The sequence below is a fragment of the Coregonus clupeaformis genome, chromosome 21 (genome assembly GCF_020615455.1).
Source record: "Coregonus clupeaformis isolate EN_2021a chromosome 21, ASM2061545v1, whole genome shotgun sequence".
Classification (NCBI taxonomy): Eukaryota; Metazoa; Chordata; class Actinopteri; order Salmoniformes; family Salmonidae; genus Coregonus; species Coregonus clupeaformis.
The window spans coordinates 25,262,581-25,278,294 of record NC_059212.1 but is presented as its reverse complement, the minus strand read 5'-3'; the positions used below and the strand labels follow the sequence as shown (position 1 = coordinate 25,278,294).

The window sequence follows — 15,714 nt, the reverse complement described above, 5'->3', positions numbered from 1 at the left end:
TGATCACAGTGACTCACTTGCTATGATGTGTTTGTACTTTTTAGATCTTGGCCGTGGGTTTGGCTCTTGGTTCGCAAACTGTTTTAATGAATGTTACATAAATGTTAAACGCATTACTAACACGTGGCGATCTTCTGCGTCGACTCTTAACTATCAGTGCAAGCCAACCCACTGGGCACAGATGTCAGTTCAACGTCTAGCTTTGATTTACATTCAACTAACGTGAATTCAATGTGAAATCAACAAAAAATTCACCATGTCATTGGATTTGGTAAAAAAACGAAATGCCCTTACTTTGATTACTTTTTGCAAATCTATGAGATGACGTGGAAACAACGTTGATTCAACCAGTTTTTGCCCAGTAGGAAGGGTTAATCCCATATGATCCACAAGCTGAAGGATATGAAGCCTTTTTAGAGTATTGAGACAGCTACAGTGAGGGAAAAAAGTATTTGATCCCCTGCTGATTTTGTACGTTTGCCCACTGACAAAGAAATGATCAGTCTATCATTTTAATGGTAGGTTTATTTGAACATTGAGAGACAGAATAACAACAACAAAATCCAGAAATACGCATGTCAAAAATGTTATAAATTGATTTGCATTTTAATTAGGGAAATAAGTATTTGACCCCCTCTCAATCAGAAAGATTTCTGGCTCCCAGGTGTCTTTTATACAGGTAACAAGGTGAGATCAGGAGCACACTCTTAAAGGGAGTGCTCCTAATCTCAGCTTGTTACCTGTTTAAAAGACACCTGTCCACAGAAGCAATCAATCAATCAGATTCCAAACTCTCCACCATGGCCAAGACCAAAGAGCTCTCCAAGGATGTCAGGGACAAGATTGTAGACCTACACAAGGCTGGAATGGGCTACAAGACCATCGCCAAGCAGCTTGGTGAGAAGGTGACAACAGTTGGTGCGATTATTCGCAAATGGAAGAAACACAAAATAACTGTCAATCTCCCTCGGCCTGGGGCTCCATGCAAGATCTCACCTCGTGGAGTTGCAATGATCATGAGAACGGTGAGGAATCAGCCCAGAACTACACGGGAGGATCTTGTCAATGATCTCAAGGCAGCTGGGACCATAGTCACCAAGAAAACAATTGGTAACACACTACGCTGTGAAGGACTGAAATCCTGCAGCGCCCGCAAGGTCCCCCTGCTCAAGAAAGCACATATACAGGCCCGTCTGAAGTTTGCCAATGAACATCTGAATGATTCAGAGGAGAACTGGGTGAAAGTGTTGTGGTCAGATGAGACCAGAATCGAGCTCTTTGCCATCAACTCAACTCACCGTGTTTGGAGGAGGAGGAATGCTGCCTATGACCCCAAGAACAACATCCCCACCGTCAAACATGGAGGTGGAAACATTATGCTTTGGGGGTGTTTTCTGCTAAGGGGACAGGACAACTTCACTGCATCAAAGGGACGATGGACGGAGCCATGTACCGTCAAGGCAACAAAGGAGTGGCTCAATGTCACGCCCTGGCTCTGGGGACTCTTAAATGTTGAGCCAGGGTGTGGATTTTCATTGTTAAATTTTTTATATCTATGTTGGCCAGGGTGGTTCCCAATCAGAGACAGCTGTAGCTCGTTGTCTCTGATTGGGGACCATACTTAGGCAGCCTTTTGGCATGTTAGTTTGGTGGGATCGTGTTCCGTAAGGTTTTGTGTATAACCTAGGACTTCACGTATCGTTTGTTTTATTGTTTTGGTTCGTGTTGTGTACACTAAATAAAGAATGTACGCTTATCACGCTGCGCCTTGGTCCGCATCATCTGTCGACGATCGTGACAGAAGATCCCACCAAAGGAGGACCAAGCAGCGTGCCCAGGAGGAGAGTATGGCGATGTCGCAGGTGGGCCAATGGTGGTCTTGGGAGGACATATTCGCGGGCAGAGGGCCATGGGCAAAAGTAAATGCCCAGGCAGGAGAGGAGAAACGGCGCCAACCGTGCCGACGACGGACACGCGAGTGGCAACCCCAATAAAACATTTTGGGGGGGCACACGGCGTGGATGACGGGGCTGCTGGAGGCAGCTACAGGGCGCATCGGCGGACTAGGAGAGGAGGCCACCAGGTTTGGGGGGCTAGAAGGGTGGTTGGCGGAGCCTAGAGGTAGAGCAGAGCCAACTCCCCGTACTCAGGCTAGGGAGCGTGAGACTGGGCAGGCTCCGTGTTATGCGGAGCCACGTACTGTGCCGCGAGTGTTCCGGCACAGTCCTGTACGTTCTGTGCTAGCACCACGCACGTGTCGTGATAAGGTGGGCATGCAGCCAGGACGGAGTGTGCCGGCACAACGCTCGTGGCCTCCAGTACCCCTCCTCGGTCCCGGATATCCTGCGCCAGTGCCACGTGCTGTAGCACCAGTACGAGTGCACAGCCCTGTACGTCTTGTGCTGATGCCTCACACATATTGTGTGGAGATAGGCATTCAGCCAGGACGGGTTGTGTCAGCTCTCCGCTCCAGACCTCCAGTCCGCCTCCACAGTCCAGCCCGGCCTGTTTCTGTCCCTCGCACCAAGCCTGTGGTCCGCGTCGCCAGCCCGGTCCGGCCTGTTCCTGTCCCTCGCACCAAGCCTGTGGTGCGCGTCGTCAGCCCGGTCCGGCCTGTTCCTGTCCCTCGCACCAAGCCTGTGGTGCGCGTCGCCAGCCCGGTCCGGCCTGTTCCTGCCCCTCGCACCAAACCAGTGGTGCGTGTCGCCAGCCCAGCCCGGCCTGTTCCTGCTCCCCGCACCAAGCCAGTGTTGCGCGTTGTCAGCCCGGTCCGGCCCGTTCCTGCTCCCCGCACCAAGCCAGTGATGCGCGTCGTCAGTCCGCCACGGTCCGTACCTGTTCCACCGGTGCCTGGTCCGGCACCGGTCAGCTGCTCCACACCGGAGCCAGAGCAATCCACTCCACCGGTGTCCAGTCCAGCTCCGGCCAGCGGGACCAGACCAGGGGCGCTACGGGGGGTAGAGAGAGAGTGTTGGTCACGCCCGGAGCCGGATCCGCCTCCGAGGCGGAATGCCCACCCGGCCCCTACCCCGTTGTGTTGGTGTGGCGCGGTCGCAGTCCGCGCCTTTGGGGGGGGGGTACTGTCACACCCTGGCTCTGGGGACTCTTAAATGTTGAGCCAGGGTGTGGATTTTCATTGTTTAGTTTTCCATGTTTTTCGTTCTAGATCGTTTATATCTATGTTGGCCAGGGTGGTTCCCAATCAGAGACAGCTGTTGCTCGTTGTCTCTGATTGGGGACCATACTTAGGCAGCCTTTTGGCATGTTAGTTTGGTGGGATCGTGTTCCGTAAGGTTTTGTGTATTACCTAGGACTTCACGTATCGTTTGGTTTATTGTTTTGGTTTGTGTTGTGTACACTAAATAAAGAATGTACGCTTATCACGCTGCGCCTTGGTCCGCTTCATCTGTCGACGATCGTGACACTCAAGAAGAAGCACATTAAGGTCCTGGAGTGGCCTAGCCAATCTCCAGACCTTAATGCCATAGAAAATCTGTGGAGTGAGCTGAAGGTTTGAGTTGCCAAACGTCAGCCTCGAAACCTTAATGACTTGGAGAAGATCTGCAAAGAGGAGTGGGACAAAATCCCTCCTGAGATGTGTGCAAACCTGGTGGCCAACTACAAGAAACGTCTGACCTCTGTGATTGCCAACAAGGGTTTTGCCACCAAGTACTAAGTCATGTTTTTCAGAGGGGTCAAATACTTATTTCCCTCATTAAAATGCAAATCAATTTATAACATTTTTGACATGCGTTTTCTGGATTTTTTAGTTGTTATTCTGTCTCTCAATGTTCAAATAAACCTACCATTAAAATTATAGACTGATCATTTCTTTGTCAGTGGGCAAACGTACAAAATCAGCAGGGGATCAAATACTTTTTTCCCTCACTGTAGGGCTGTGACGATTATGGAATTTGGTGTAATGATTAATTGTCATGCAAATGAGAAAGGTTATTGTCATATTTGTATTTTTTTTTTTATGTCTTGATCTTGTAATGCATCATAATGCATATTTGGACATTTGCTTTGACATCCCTAATATATGATAATTATGCCAGTCCTAGACAGCCAGTGTATCTAGGGCCAGTCTATGACATGGCATAGTGGACATAATCGCTTTTATATGCCATAAAAGTTGCCTGTCCTGTTGCTCTGCACTCCACCATGGCTACCATGACGACCAACACATAGAGGAGGGAAAGAGAATGGTGGGAAGAGAGGAGAGAGAGAGAGAGATAAGGAGAAGAGGAGAAGAAAAGGAGGAGAGGAGAAAAGAAGGGCCCAAAGGGGGGTAAGGGAGGGAAGGAGAGTGGAAACAAAAAACATGTCAGTCTGTCTCTCTCCCCTCAGTAGAAATACCCTGGCATCTGAGGACAAATCAGGTATTTAGTCTCATAAGGGCTTTCAATTTAGCGCTAACTCCTCACAAATATGCAATATATTCTCATTCACTCTCTGCCCCCCCCTCCCCCTCTCCATCTCTCTTTTCTTCCAAAACATTCTTTAGTCTGAGATGAACAGGCAGCTCCGGAGAAATGTATGTGTGTGTGTGTGTGAGTGTGTTTATCCTATTCAGACTGAAGACTGCGTTGCCAGGAGTTACCAATCCCCTTCTTAAGAAGAGTTTACATGGTGAGAGGAGGGGACTGACAGAGAAAGATGCTGACTCGATGTGTGTATGTGTGTGTGTGCGCGCGCTTGTGTGTATGTGTTTACTCGTGTGTATGTGCTCGTGTGTGTGTGCATGCTAATGCAAGTGTGTGTGTGTGTGTAAATCACTCTAAAGCACCCCAGCAGGGGGCTAAAGACACACATTCCAGTTTTTTATGAGAAACGGGCAGAGAATATTGATATTGTGACCAGGCTCAGCAGGTAGCAGGGCAAAGCAGGCCCTATTCCACACAGTGAGGATAGAGAACAGCAGTGGGAGGGGTTTCCAACCCCACATCACAGGGACAATGGCAGAGCAGGGAGTCAGGCTGTAGTTCTACAGACATACTAAAGTCATGACTGGTATTTCAACAGGGTGAGTGATCTGAACTTCCCACATAAAGTGTGTGTGTGTGTGTGCACAACTAGCTCTCACAGTCTCACGTCAGAATTAGACGTTCATCCATGTTTCTCAAACATCCAATTTCAAATTTGTTGCAAACGTCAAATTTCAAAGTGTTTAAGGTTAAGTTTAGGCATTAACTCAGAATTGTTAAGGTTAGTGTTAAGTTTATGCATTAACTCAGAATGGTTAAGGTAAGGGTTAAGGTTTGGGATAGGCTTAAAACAAAAATCTAAAAACAACTTTCTTTCGCTGGATTAAATCTAATTATACACACACACACAGAGACAGAGGCAGAAGCTTAGCCCATCCACCATCCACGTTCACAACGCACTAGCAAAACAGAAACCTACTTGAAGGTAACAGCGCTCACTGTTGCCCCTAGTGGCCGGTTTCCACGTTATCTCCCGACGTCCTCAGACATGGATGGACATCGAATACTGACTTGTATGACAGGTGACCTGGTTGTGTATGCGTGTGTGTGACAGGCCCGCCCTGACAACTTCAGCAGCACCATCACCTCATCAGAAGCAGGGAAGGGCCCGGTTTGTCCCACCAAAGAAACGAGTGGAAGAAAGGGTAGAAGGAGAGAAGGATAAAAAGGGAATAATAAGACAATAATAAGAAAGTCTGCAGAAGTCCTTTCTTCCTTTGCTTCCCTCATCTATTCTCACATTCTCTCCATTTGCTCAGGGACAGATTCTATTGCCCTGACGCCACTGTCTCCATGATAAAAAGGAAACGTGTGTGTGTGTGTGTGTGTGTGTGTGTGTGTGTGTAGTGTGTGTGTGGAAGCCTGACCAGAGACAGACGGCCAACAGAATAATATTTTCCGTGTGTGTGCATGTGTGGGTGTGTGTAATTAGATTTAATGTTGGCTCAGTGGATGAATGCTATGTAATACACTCTAATTTGGCCAGGGGGCCACCAGGGACAAGTTAACACTGCTACAGTAGAAAGACTTGGAGCAGGGGCAGTATATCAAGTGATCAGTTCCCCCCTGTCTATGCATTCTTATTCATTGTGATCTAAAAGGCTAAACTGATCCTAAATCAGCACTCCTACTCTGAGACGTTAGATACATACGACCCCAGAGGATAGAAGGAAGCTGTGGATGATTTAGGTAACCATGGTAGTATGAGACCCACATTGGGATTTAGCCAAGACACCGGGGTTAAAGGGATACTTTGGGATTTTGGCAATGAGGCCCGTTTGTCTACTTCCCCAGAGTCAGATAAACTTGTGGATACCATTTTTATGTCTCTGTGTCCAGTATGAAGGAAGTTAGAGGTAGTTTCACGAGTCAATGCTAACTAGCGCTAGCGGTATCTGCTAGATACCCATAGACTTCCAGTAATTGTGCTAACGCTAGTTAGCAATTGCACTAGCGCTAGTTAGCAACTTCCTTCAAACCGCACGCAGAGACATAAAAATGGTATCCACGAGTTCATCTGACTCTGGGGAAGTAGATAAAGGGCCTTTTTGCCAAAATCCCGAAGTATCCCTGTTAATAATACATGCTCTGCTCTCTGCTCCTGTCCGCAGCAGGCTATAGATTTCAGGCCGGACTTCAAACAGAGTGTCGGTATTCCCTGAGGCCGGGATTCCAAGGGGCCCCTGACATGGAATACCGCCGGGCGGTCACTGAGGGGGTGATGAGGGGACAGGGGGGTTATGGTCGCCCCTCTGGGTGTCTTCTATTCAGACCCTAGGCAGGCTGGGAATATGAAGAGGAGCTGGCTCTCTGCTTTTATCTCTACACCTTCTAATGAGGCTTGATATATTGCTGACTATTCCTCTGTGTGGGGGGGTGGGGGTTAATGTGTGTGTGTGTGTGTGTGTGTGTGTGTGTGTGTGTGTGAACTTTGCTAGCTCGCGTGATGAGTAAGCTTGACTGACACCTGAAGACTTGTACAGGTGATCTTGGTTTAAACCCTGATCGGGTGTGTGTTTGTTTATCTCACTTCATCCCAATCTCTCTATCCCTTTCTATGATGTCTAATTAAGCAATAAGGCATGAGGGGGTGTGGTATATGGCCAATATACCACGGCTAAGGGCTGTCCTTATGCGAGACGCAACACGGAGTGCCTGGATACAGCCCTTAACCGTGGTGTATTGGCCATATACCACAAACCCCAGAGGTGCCTTATTGCTATTATAAACTGGTTACCAACGTAATTAGAACAGTAAAAATAAATGTTTTGTCATACCCGTGGTATACGGTATGATATACCAATCAGCATTCAGGGCTCGAATCACCCAGTTTATAAGTGGCATTTAATAAGCACAGATGGCAAACCTCACACTAGAACAAACCGCTTATATACTGAACAGAAATATAAACGCAACATGAGCTGAAATAAAAGATCCCAGAAATGTTCCATACGAACAAAAAGCTTATTTTCTCTCAAATGTTGTGAACAAATTTGTTTACATCCCTGTTAGTGAGCATTTCTCCTTTGCCAAGATAATCCATCCACCTGACAGGTGTGGCATATCAAGAAGCTGATTAAACCACATTATCATTACACAGTTGCACCTTGTGCTGGGGACAATAAATGGTCACTCAGTTTGGTCACACAACACAATGCCACAGATGTCTCAAGATTTGAGGGAGCGTGCAATTGGCATGCCTGCTGCAGGAATGTAGTACATCCAACCGGCCACACAACCACAGACTACGAGTAACCACGCCAGCCCAGGACCACCACATCCAGCTTCTTCACCTGCAGGATCGTCTGAGACTAGCCACCCAGACAGCTGATGAAACTGAGGAGTATTTCTGTCTGTAATAAAGCCCTTTTGTGGGGGAAAACTAATCCTGATTGGCTGGGTTAGGGTTAGGGTTAGTGGGTGGGCCTATGCCCTTCCAGGCCCACCCAGGGCTGAGCCCCTGCCCAGTCATGTGAAATCCATAGATTAGGGCCTAATTTATTTATTTCAGTTGACTGATTTCCTTATATGAACTGTAACTCAGTTAAATCGTTGAAATTGTTGCATGTTGCATTTATATTTTTGTTCAGTATACAACTGAGATTTTAACAATTCTAAAATCAGACACAAACAAGTGAAATCGGGATATCTTTTTGATAACGAGTGCTGACGCCCTCACTGCTAATTGCCTATTCACGATCCCAAAACCCACACAAGCCGCTCTTGGCTTCAATACACACTGCCTACCTGCTGCTGCTCTGAGCAACAGAATATTAACTTTATGAAAATAAAAGAATATATACGCACATGCCACTGCTTCAGGCGTTGGAACAGACAAATAACATAACGAAATGAAGGAGGGCTCTAATATACTCCCACTGAGGTTTATTAAAACACACAAACACACAACACGTCGACGGTGGATAAAAACGGAGAGTGAAATATTGTCTGTTTTTGTGCGTCTCCAATAACCCACCGGGAGGGTACATCAGAGATGCAGATAGTTTCGGAGACCTTTGAACTCCCAGTACCTCTCCAGTTTAAAAAGGAGCCAGTGAATGTCTCATATGATCAACTATGGGGCTGCAGTGTTTCAGAAGCACCAGTTGTACTGTAAAGGCTAGCTCAATCATTAAGTGTAACTAACGTTACAGTCTATTTGTCTCATCTCGGGCCTCAAGGCATTTGGGGTTTACTATAATAAAATGTTTAATAACAATACGATCATTTACTGTGGCAGACTTTTTGTTCAGTCAGTGTGACCTAGGCTTAACTATGTTTAGCCTTTATACAGTATTCAGTATGTCGGCCATACAGAAATAAAACCCAAAACGATGGTGTAATTACAAGCACCATACTCCAATCAACTGCACAACTACACGAGAAGAGAACTGCTATATGTAACTTTCAGTTTAGTTACCCTGATAAACTGACTGATTGATGAAGAGATAATTGCTCTCTGTACTCAAATGTGTGCTATATATTGTGGACCTAGGAGTTAAGAATTGAATGAGCCATAGGCCAATAGATAGTAGATCCAATTTTGAGGAGACCCAGCAGACAGTAGGCCTGGCCAGTAGTCTATTAATCATTCATATAGCTAACAGACCTCTCCCTTTCTTGTCTGAGCCTTGGAGTCAATACACAGACCTATCCCATCCTTTCATCCCAGTCCATCTCACTAAGCACTGCTTTCACCAACCTCGCTCATCCCCATACTGTGTGTGTGTGTGTGTGTGTGTGTGTATCTGTGCGTTTGCTCACACATGCATGTGTGTGTATGTGTGTTCCACTTCCCAATGAAGCGTACTGGCGACAGGCAGGGAGGGACACACATTAACATCGTAATGCTGCTATAGGGAGACAGATAGAGCATTGTGAACGCATCTCCACCCAAAAACAGCTGGGCTGGTGGCCTGCAATCAGAACCCTCTCAGAGCTGCTTCCAAAGACATTAGCTGTATTTACTGAGTGGAGGGGAGAGGAGAGGGAGAGAGAGGGAGATGATCTACAGACAAGAGAGAAGGTGAGAGAGAGAGTGAGAGGGGAGAAGGGGATGATCCTCAGAGAGAGAGAGAAAGAGAGAGAGAGAGAGGAGGGCTGGAAAGGGCGAGGCATTCAATGGACCTTTATATGTGGGGTCAGGAGATTAGAAGGCTCAGTGCTTGCCTCCGCCGCTGCGGACGCTCCTCTGAGAGTACGTGTGTTTGTGTGGTGTGTAAGAAAGAGTGTGTGTGATAGTGTGTGTATGTGTTTTCCTACCCATATAAAACCCCATAGTACCTTACAGTCCAACCTCCACCCCCCCAATGGCAGTGCCAGTGTAATACTGAGCTCTTGTATGGAGTATGTCATAATGTGTATCAGTACACTGGGTGTAAACAGTGCCAACAGTGCCCCCTGTGATGCCAGCTGATGCCAACTCAGTGGGCTCTAATAGGAGAATGTCATGTGGAGGTCTGGAGGTTACAGACACCGTCACTTCAGAGCACCGCTCTGTACAATCCTCTTAGCAATACACACAGCCCTACAGGTTGCATTATGATAATTACTCAAACATCTCAGATATGGACAGGCTTGTAAATGTCAGTGTGTGTGTGTGTGTGTGTGTGTGTGTGTGTGCAGGTGTGCATGTGTGTCCGTTCCCGAGCATGTGTGTGTGTGCAAACACATGTGTCTCTCCTCTCGCATGTGTGTGTGTTTCTGTGTGTGTGCGTGCGTAAAGTGTGTGTGTGTGTGTGTGTGTGTCCGTGCCCGAGCATGTGTGTTTATCCATGCTGAGTGAATCCTGGAAAGTGGCTATGGGCAGATTAAACAGGGTGACCCTGCCTGTGCTCTTATCTGGAGTAAACACTGAAGCCCAGCACCTCCTCGCTCTCTCTCTCTCTCTCTCAATTCAATTCTCTCTCTATATATATATTTCTCTCTCTCTCTCTCTCTCTTTCCCTCTCTCTCGCTCTCTCTCTCTCTCTCTTTCTCTCGCTCTCTCCCTCTCGCTCTCTATGTCTCTCTCTTTCTCAGTCTTTCTCTCTTTCTCTCTCTCTCCTTTTCTCTCGCTCCTCTCCATATCTGTCAATCAGGACTTCTAAACCCATGTATTCCTCTGGGCTCTCTCACTAGAAGAATCAAGGTAGAATTTCTTTAATCTCTTTAAATGTCAACAGCATCGTGGCGCTATCATGGGTTGCCATGGCAACGACCCCTTGCCACCCCAGAATGCATTGCCGGGGGAAGTCACCGTTGTCAATCAGAGGAGACATCGGTGACCGCTCAGTGATAGGAGGATGGACAGACAAGTAGAGAGACAGAGAGGAAGAACAAGAGAGATTGAGTTAGATTATATATATATATATATATATATATATATATATAGAGAGAGAGAGAGAGAGAGAGAGAGAGAGAGAGAGAGAGAGAGAGAGAGAGAGAGAGAGAGAGAGAGAGAGAGAGAGAGAGAGAGAGAGAGAGAGAGAGAGAGAGAGAGAAAGAGAGAGAGAGAGAGAGAGAGAGAGAGAGCGTGATAGACATAGAGAGAGAATGGGAGAAGGCAGGAGAGAAGGTGAGATGATGGACAGTAAAGAAGTAAGAGAGAGGGGAGAGACAGAGAGAGAAGAGAAGAACACAGAGAGTGAGAGAAAAGAGAGAGGGGCATAAAACAGATGAAGAGAGAGAGGGACAGTGATAGAAGGAGGATGAGAAAGGAGGGGACAAAGTGAACGAGGGAGAGAGAGATAAAAGGAGAGAGATAGGCAGTGTGTGTCTGAGGGTATCGAATGCAGGGCTACAAAAGGCCTGGTGGGCAGCGGCGCAACAGAATCTGTCCAGTTTGTCCCCTCAAATGGCCCCTAGGGACCCCTGGTTAATGGGTCCTTTATACTGGGGCCTTTTCAGGACCTAATCCTCATCTACATAACAACAGTGTCATTTGGAAGCTGCACTGTGTCATCTCCGCCTGGCCGTCACTCACTACTGACCTTTTGCTCTCTGAGTGTCGCTCTCGCCCAATGTCTGGCTTTCTCTCTCTGTCTCTCATTTTTTCTCACTCTCTGTCTATCTTTCCATCTCTCTCATTTATCGTTTGCTCCCAAAACAATGTTGGTTTAAGAGAGAAACACAGTAAAGCAGAGGTCAGCTAATAAAATACTATGCCTCAGATGTCATGTCACGGTGTGTTCAATAATCACATAACAGAATCAAACGGACTGAAACGGACTACAGTATAACCAGAAGCAATCCAATAAGACCAAACCGTTTTCTCCAGTTTTCCCTATAATGAACATGCCCCAACCAGGTCAGAACCTGTCCTATATAATACAATATGTAACATAGGATAATACAGTTGATAGAATACAGTAGATTGTAGCATCTGTATCAAGTTTCACACATTCCTCCGCTCCTCTTCAACAACTGCCCTGAGGTTAGATTACAGTACAGTCCAGTAAGAATCTGCTCTGCTCTCATTGGTGGAACACTGTTGTAGGAGACATGGATCCACCTACAATACTCTCGCCCCACTTCCACAGAATGTAGGTATATCTGTAGAAATCACTAGGGGACTAGTTATGCACTGTACCTTTAGAGAGCGTTCAGTTTGAAAGTATACTAGTACGACACACCGAATACACAACAAAAAGATGTTTCTTTACACATGTTTTAATACCCATCCTCTCACATGGGAACTGAATGATAAGAGTATAAACCTGTTGAGTATCAACCACCTTCACCTTCGCCTGGTCCCAGATCTGTTTGTGCTATATGTGCCTATAGCCAACTCAGCAGTGATACGCTTTTGTGTTAGTATAACCATGGTAACGGCGTGAGGCTGGAGGTAGGGCCTACCTGGTTGAGGCGCTCCAGCCTCTCCTTCACCTCGGCCAGTTCGGGGTTTGGGCTGCGAACTTTGACCTCTGGGTTCTGCTTCTGGGCCTGGAGACCATTCCCCACCACTCTGCCTGTATAACTGGAGAGAGAGGGGATATGGGGGGAGGGTGGGAGGGAGAGCGATAGAGAGAGAAAGAGAGAGAGATGTAATTGATCGTTCGCTTGTTGAACACGGCCAATAATAACTTTACAATCGGGATTATATGTCTACAAACAACCAACCCTCATTCAATATGCATCAAAACCCAAACAATCAAAGTGCATAACACTGTAGTGTAAATGATCATGTCTCCGCTAAAATATTAATGACATTTTCCAACTCAGCCCTTCAAGTCTGTTTTAAAATTCAAAGTAGAACAAAAGCACTTTGGATCCACTCAAAGTGATGAGAACAGTTTGTCCAGCACATTGTCATCAACGCTGCCTTCTCAGAGAAGCCCACCCTAAATCACCATACATTACAGGAGAGGTGCTGGTACTGTACTGTATGAGCAGTTCTGGTCTCTTTTTACGACTGAAGGAGAGGTGCTGTAAGTGCTGAGTGTGTGTATGTGTATGTGTCTGTCTGTCTGTGTGTGTGTGTGTGTGTGTATACAGTGCCTTGCAAAAGTATTCATCCCCCTTTTTCCTATTTTATTGCATTACAACCTGTAATTTAAATTGATTTTTATTTGGATTTCATGTAATGGACATACACAAAATAGTCCAAATTGGTGAATTGAAATGAAAAAAATAACTTGTTTCACAAAATTCTAAAAAATAAATAACGGAAAAGTGGTGCGTTCACATGTATTCACCCCCTTTGCTATGAAGCCCCTAAATAAGATCTGGTGCAACCAATTACCTTCAGAAGTCACATAATTATTTAAATAAATTCCACCTGTGTGCAATCTAAGTATCTCATGATCTGTCACATGATCTCAGTATATATACACCTGTTCTGAAAGGCCCCAGAGTCTGCAACACCACTAAGCAAGGGGCACCACCAAGCAAGCGGCACCATGAAGACCAAGGAGCTCTCCAAACAGGTCAGGGACAAAGTTGTGGAGAAGTACAGATCAGGGTTGGGTTATAAAAAAAATATTGAAACTTTGAACATCCCACGGAGCACCATTACATCCATTATAAAAAAAATTGAAAGAATATGGCACCACAACAAACCTGCCAAGAGAAGGCCGCCCACCAAATCTCAGGGACCAGGCAAGGAGGGCATTAATCAAAGAGGCAACAAAGAGACCAAATTTAACCCTGAAGGAGCTGCAAAGCTCCACAGCGGAGATTGGAGTACCTGTCCATAGGACCACTTTAAGCCGTACACTCCACAGAGCTGGGCTTTACGGAAGAATAGCAGAAAAAAATAAAATAAGCAAACACGTTTGATGTTCCCCAAAAGGCATGTGGGAGACTCCCCAAACATCTGGAAGAAGGTACTCTGGTCAGATGAGACTAAAATTGAGCTTTTTGGCCATCAAGGAAAACGCTATGTCTGGCGCAAACCCAACACCTCTCATCACCAGAGAACACCATCCGTTATTCATCGACAGGGACTGGGAAACTGGTCAGAATTGAAGGAACGATGGATGGCGCTAAATTCAGGGAAATTCTTGAGGGAAACCTGTTTCAGTCTTCCAGAGATTTGAGACAGGGACGGAGGTTCACCTTCCAGCAGGACAATGAACCTAAGCATACTGCTAAAGCAAGAGTGGTTTAAGGGGAAACATTTAAATGTCTTGGAATGGCCTAGTCAATGCCCAGACCTCAATCCAATTGAGAATCTGTGGTATGACTTAAAGATTGCTGTACACTAGCGGAACCCTTCCAACTTGAAGGAGCTGGAGCAGTTTTGCCTTGAAGAATGGGCAAAAATCCCAGTGGCTAGATGTGCCAAGCTTATAGAGACATACCCCAAGAGACTTGCAGCTGTAATTGCTGCAAAAGGTGGCTCTACAAAGTATTGACTTTGGGGGGGTGAATAGTTATGCACGTTCAAGTTTTTTGTTTTTTTGTCTTATTTCTTGTTTGTTTCACAATAAAAAATATGTTGCATCTTCAAAGTGGTAGGCATGTTGTGTAAATCAAATGATACAAACCCCCCAAAAAATCTATTTTAATTCCAGGTTGTAAGGCAACAAAATAGGAAAAATGCCAAGGGCTGCGATTCAGCAGGCTGCAGGTGGAGCGATCCAAAACGACTTAACAGGGCTATGGGGGGTTGGGTAGAGAAACTCCCATATGTGCTGGCATAGAATCAAATGGGACTTTTCTTCAAGTTCCGGTACAGCCCATAGGTGGAAATATAAAGTGAGGTGATTCCTCTTATGGAGAGCCCAGGGAAATAGAGGACTGTGTGTGTGTAGGTGGGGTGTGTGTGTGTGTGAGTTGGGTGCATAGTGTGTACCTGTATGGTGAGTTCACCTAAGATGTATTCAAATATAAAAGCCTATTACCAAGGTGAACTGGATTATTGCTGGTTTGTGATCTTAGTTCGTCTTGATAAGGTGTATCTGTACCTGCTCTTCCTCTAGATGGAACAGCACTTCACCGAGTCGCAATTGAAGTGTTAAACCTCCCCTAGCTTCTCCCCTCTCTTCTCTTCTCTTCATCTCTCCTTTGCATTGCTAATGCTTACCCTCTCTCTCTCTTTCTCTCTCCCTCTGTGTCCCTCTCCCTACTTCTCTCTCTCCTCCCCCTCTCTCCCCCTCTGTCTCTCTCTCTAATTGCACCTGCAGGTCTAAAAGCCTGTCTGAATTATCCCCACTTCCCCTGACATCAATTATGAATTGAAAAGTCAAATGGCTTCCTTTGCTTGGGTTGAAAGGTAAAGAGAGTGTCGGACTGGGCTATGACTTGGTTGGGGGAGGAGGTGGGATTATTGGCTGGGGAGGGGGTGGGAGTATTGGCTGGGGAGGGGTGGGATTATTGGCTGGGGAGGGGGTGGGAGTATTGACGTGGTTGTATTCTGATAAACAAAGCTAATTAAACAGGAATATTTTTGAGTGTAGAATAGGGTATCAATGAGGGTTGGGGGTGATGGGATGGGGTTGGTGTGTGATTGAGTGAGTGTGTGTGTGTGTGTGTGTGTGTGTGTGTGTGTGTGTGTGTGTGTGTGTGTGTGTGTGTGTGTGTGTGTGTGTGTGTGTGTGTGTGTGTGTGTGTGTGTGTGTGTGTGTGTGAATTCAGGGCTGAATATCGTATGGCAGAGTTGGGTCAGGCTGTTAATACTCCATGAAAGTTACCAGGAAGTGACTGCCCCTTTTTGAACTTTTGTAGGCTTTTTGAATGCTCTTCGATAGGCAAAAAAACGTCATTAAAGATAAGTTAAGATAAAGTACTAACTTATCTCATCTTA

General features: G+C 46.2%; 1 protein-coding gene across 3 annotated transcripts in view; it reads right to left on the bottom strand.

Annotated features, from left to right (window-relative positions):
• Positions 1-15,714, bottom strand: part of LOC121535149 (glypican-5) — a 209,612-nt gene that overhangs the window by 55,058 nt on the left and 138,840 nt on the right. For all 3 annotated transcript variants that reach the window (XM_041841917.2, XM_041841918.2, XM_041841919.2), the window contains one exon: positions 12,324-12,444. In XM_041841917.2, coding sequence (XP_041697851.2) covers positions 12,324-12,444 — 121 coding nt within the window. The remainder of the gene's footprint in view (positions 1-12,323; positions 12,445-15,714) is intronic.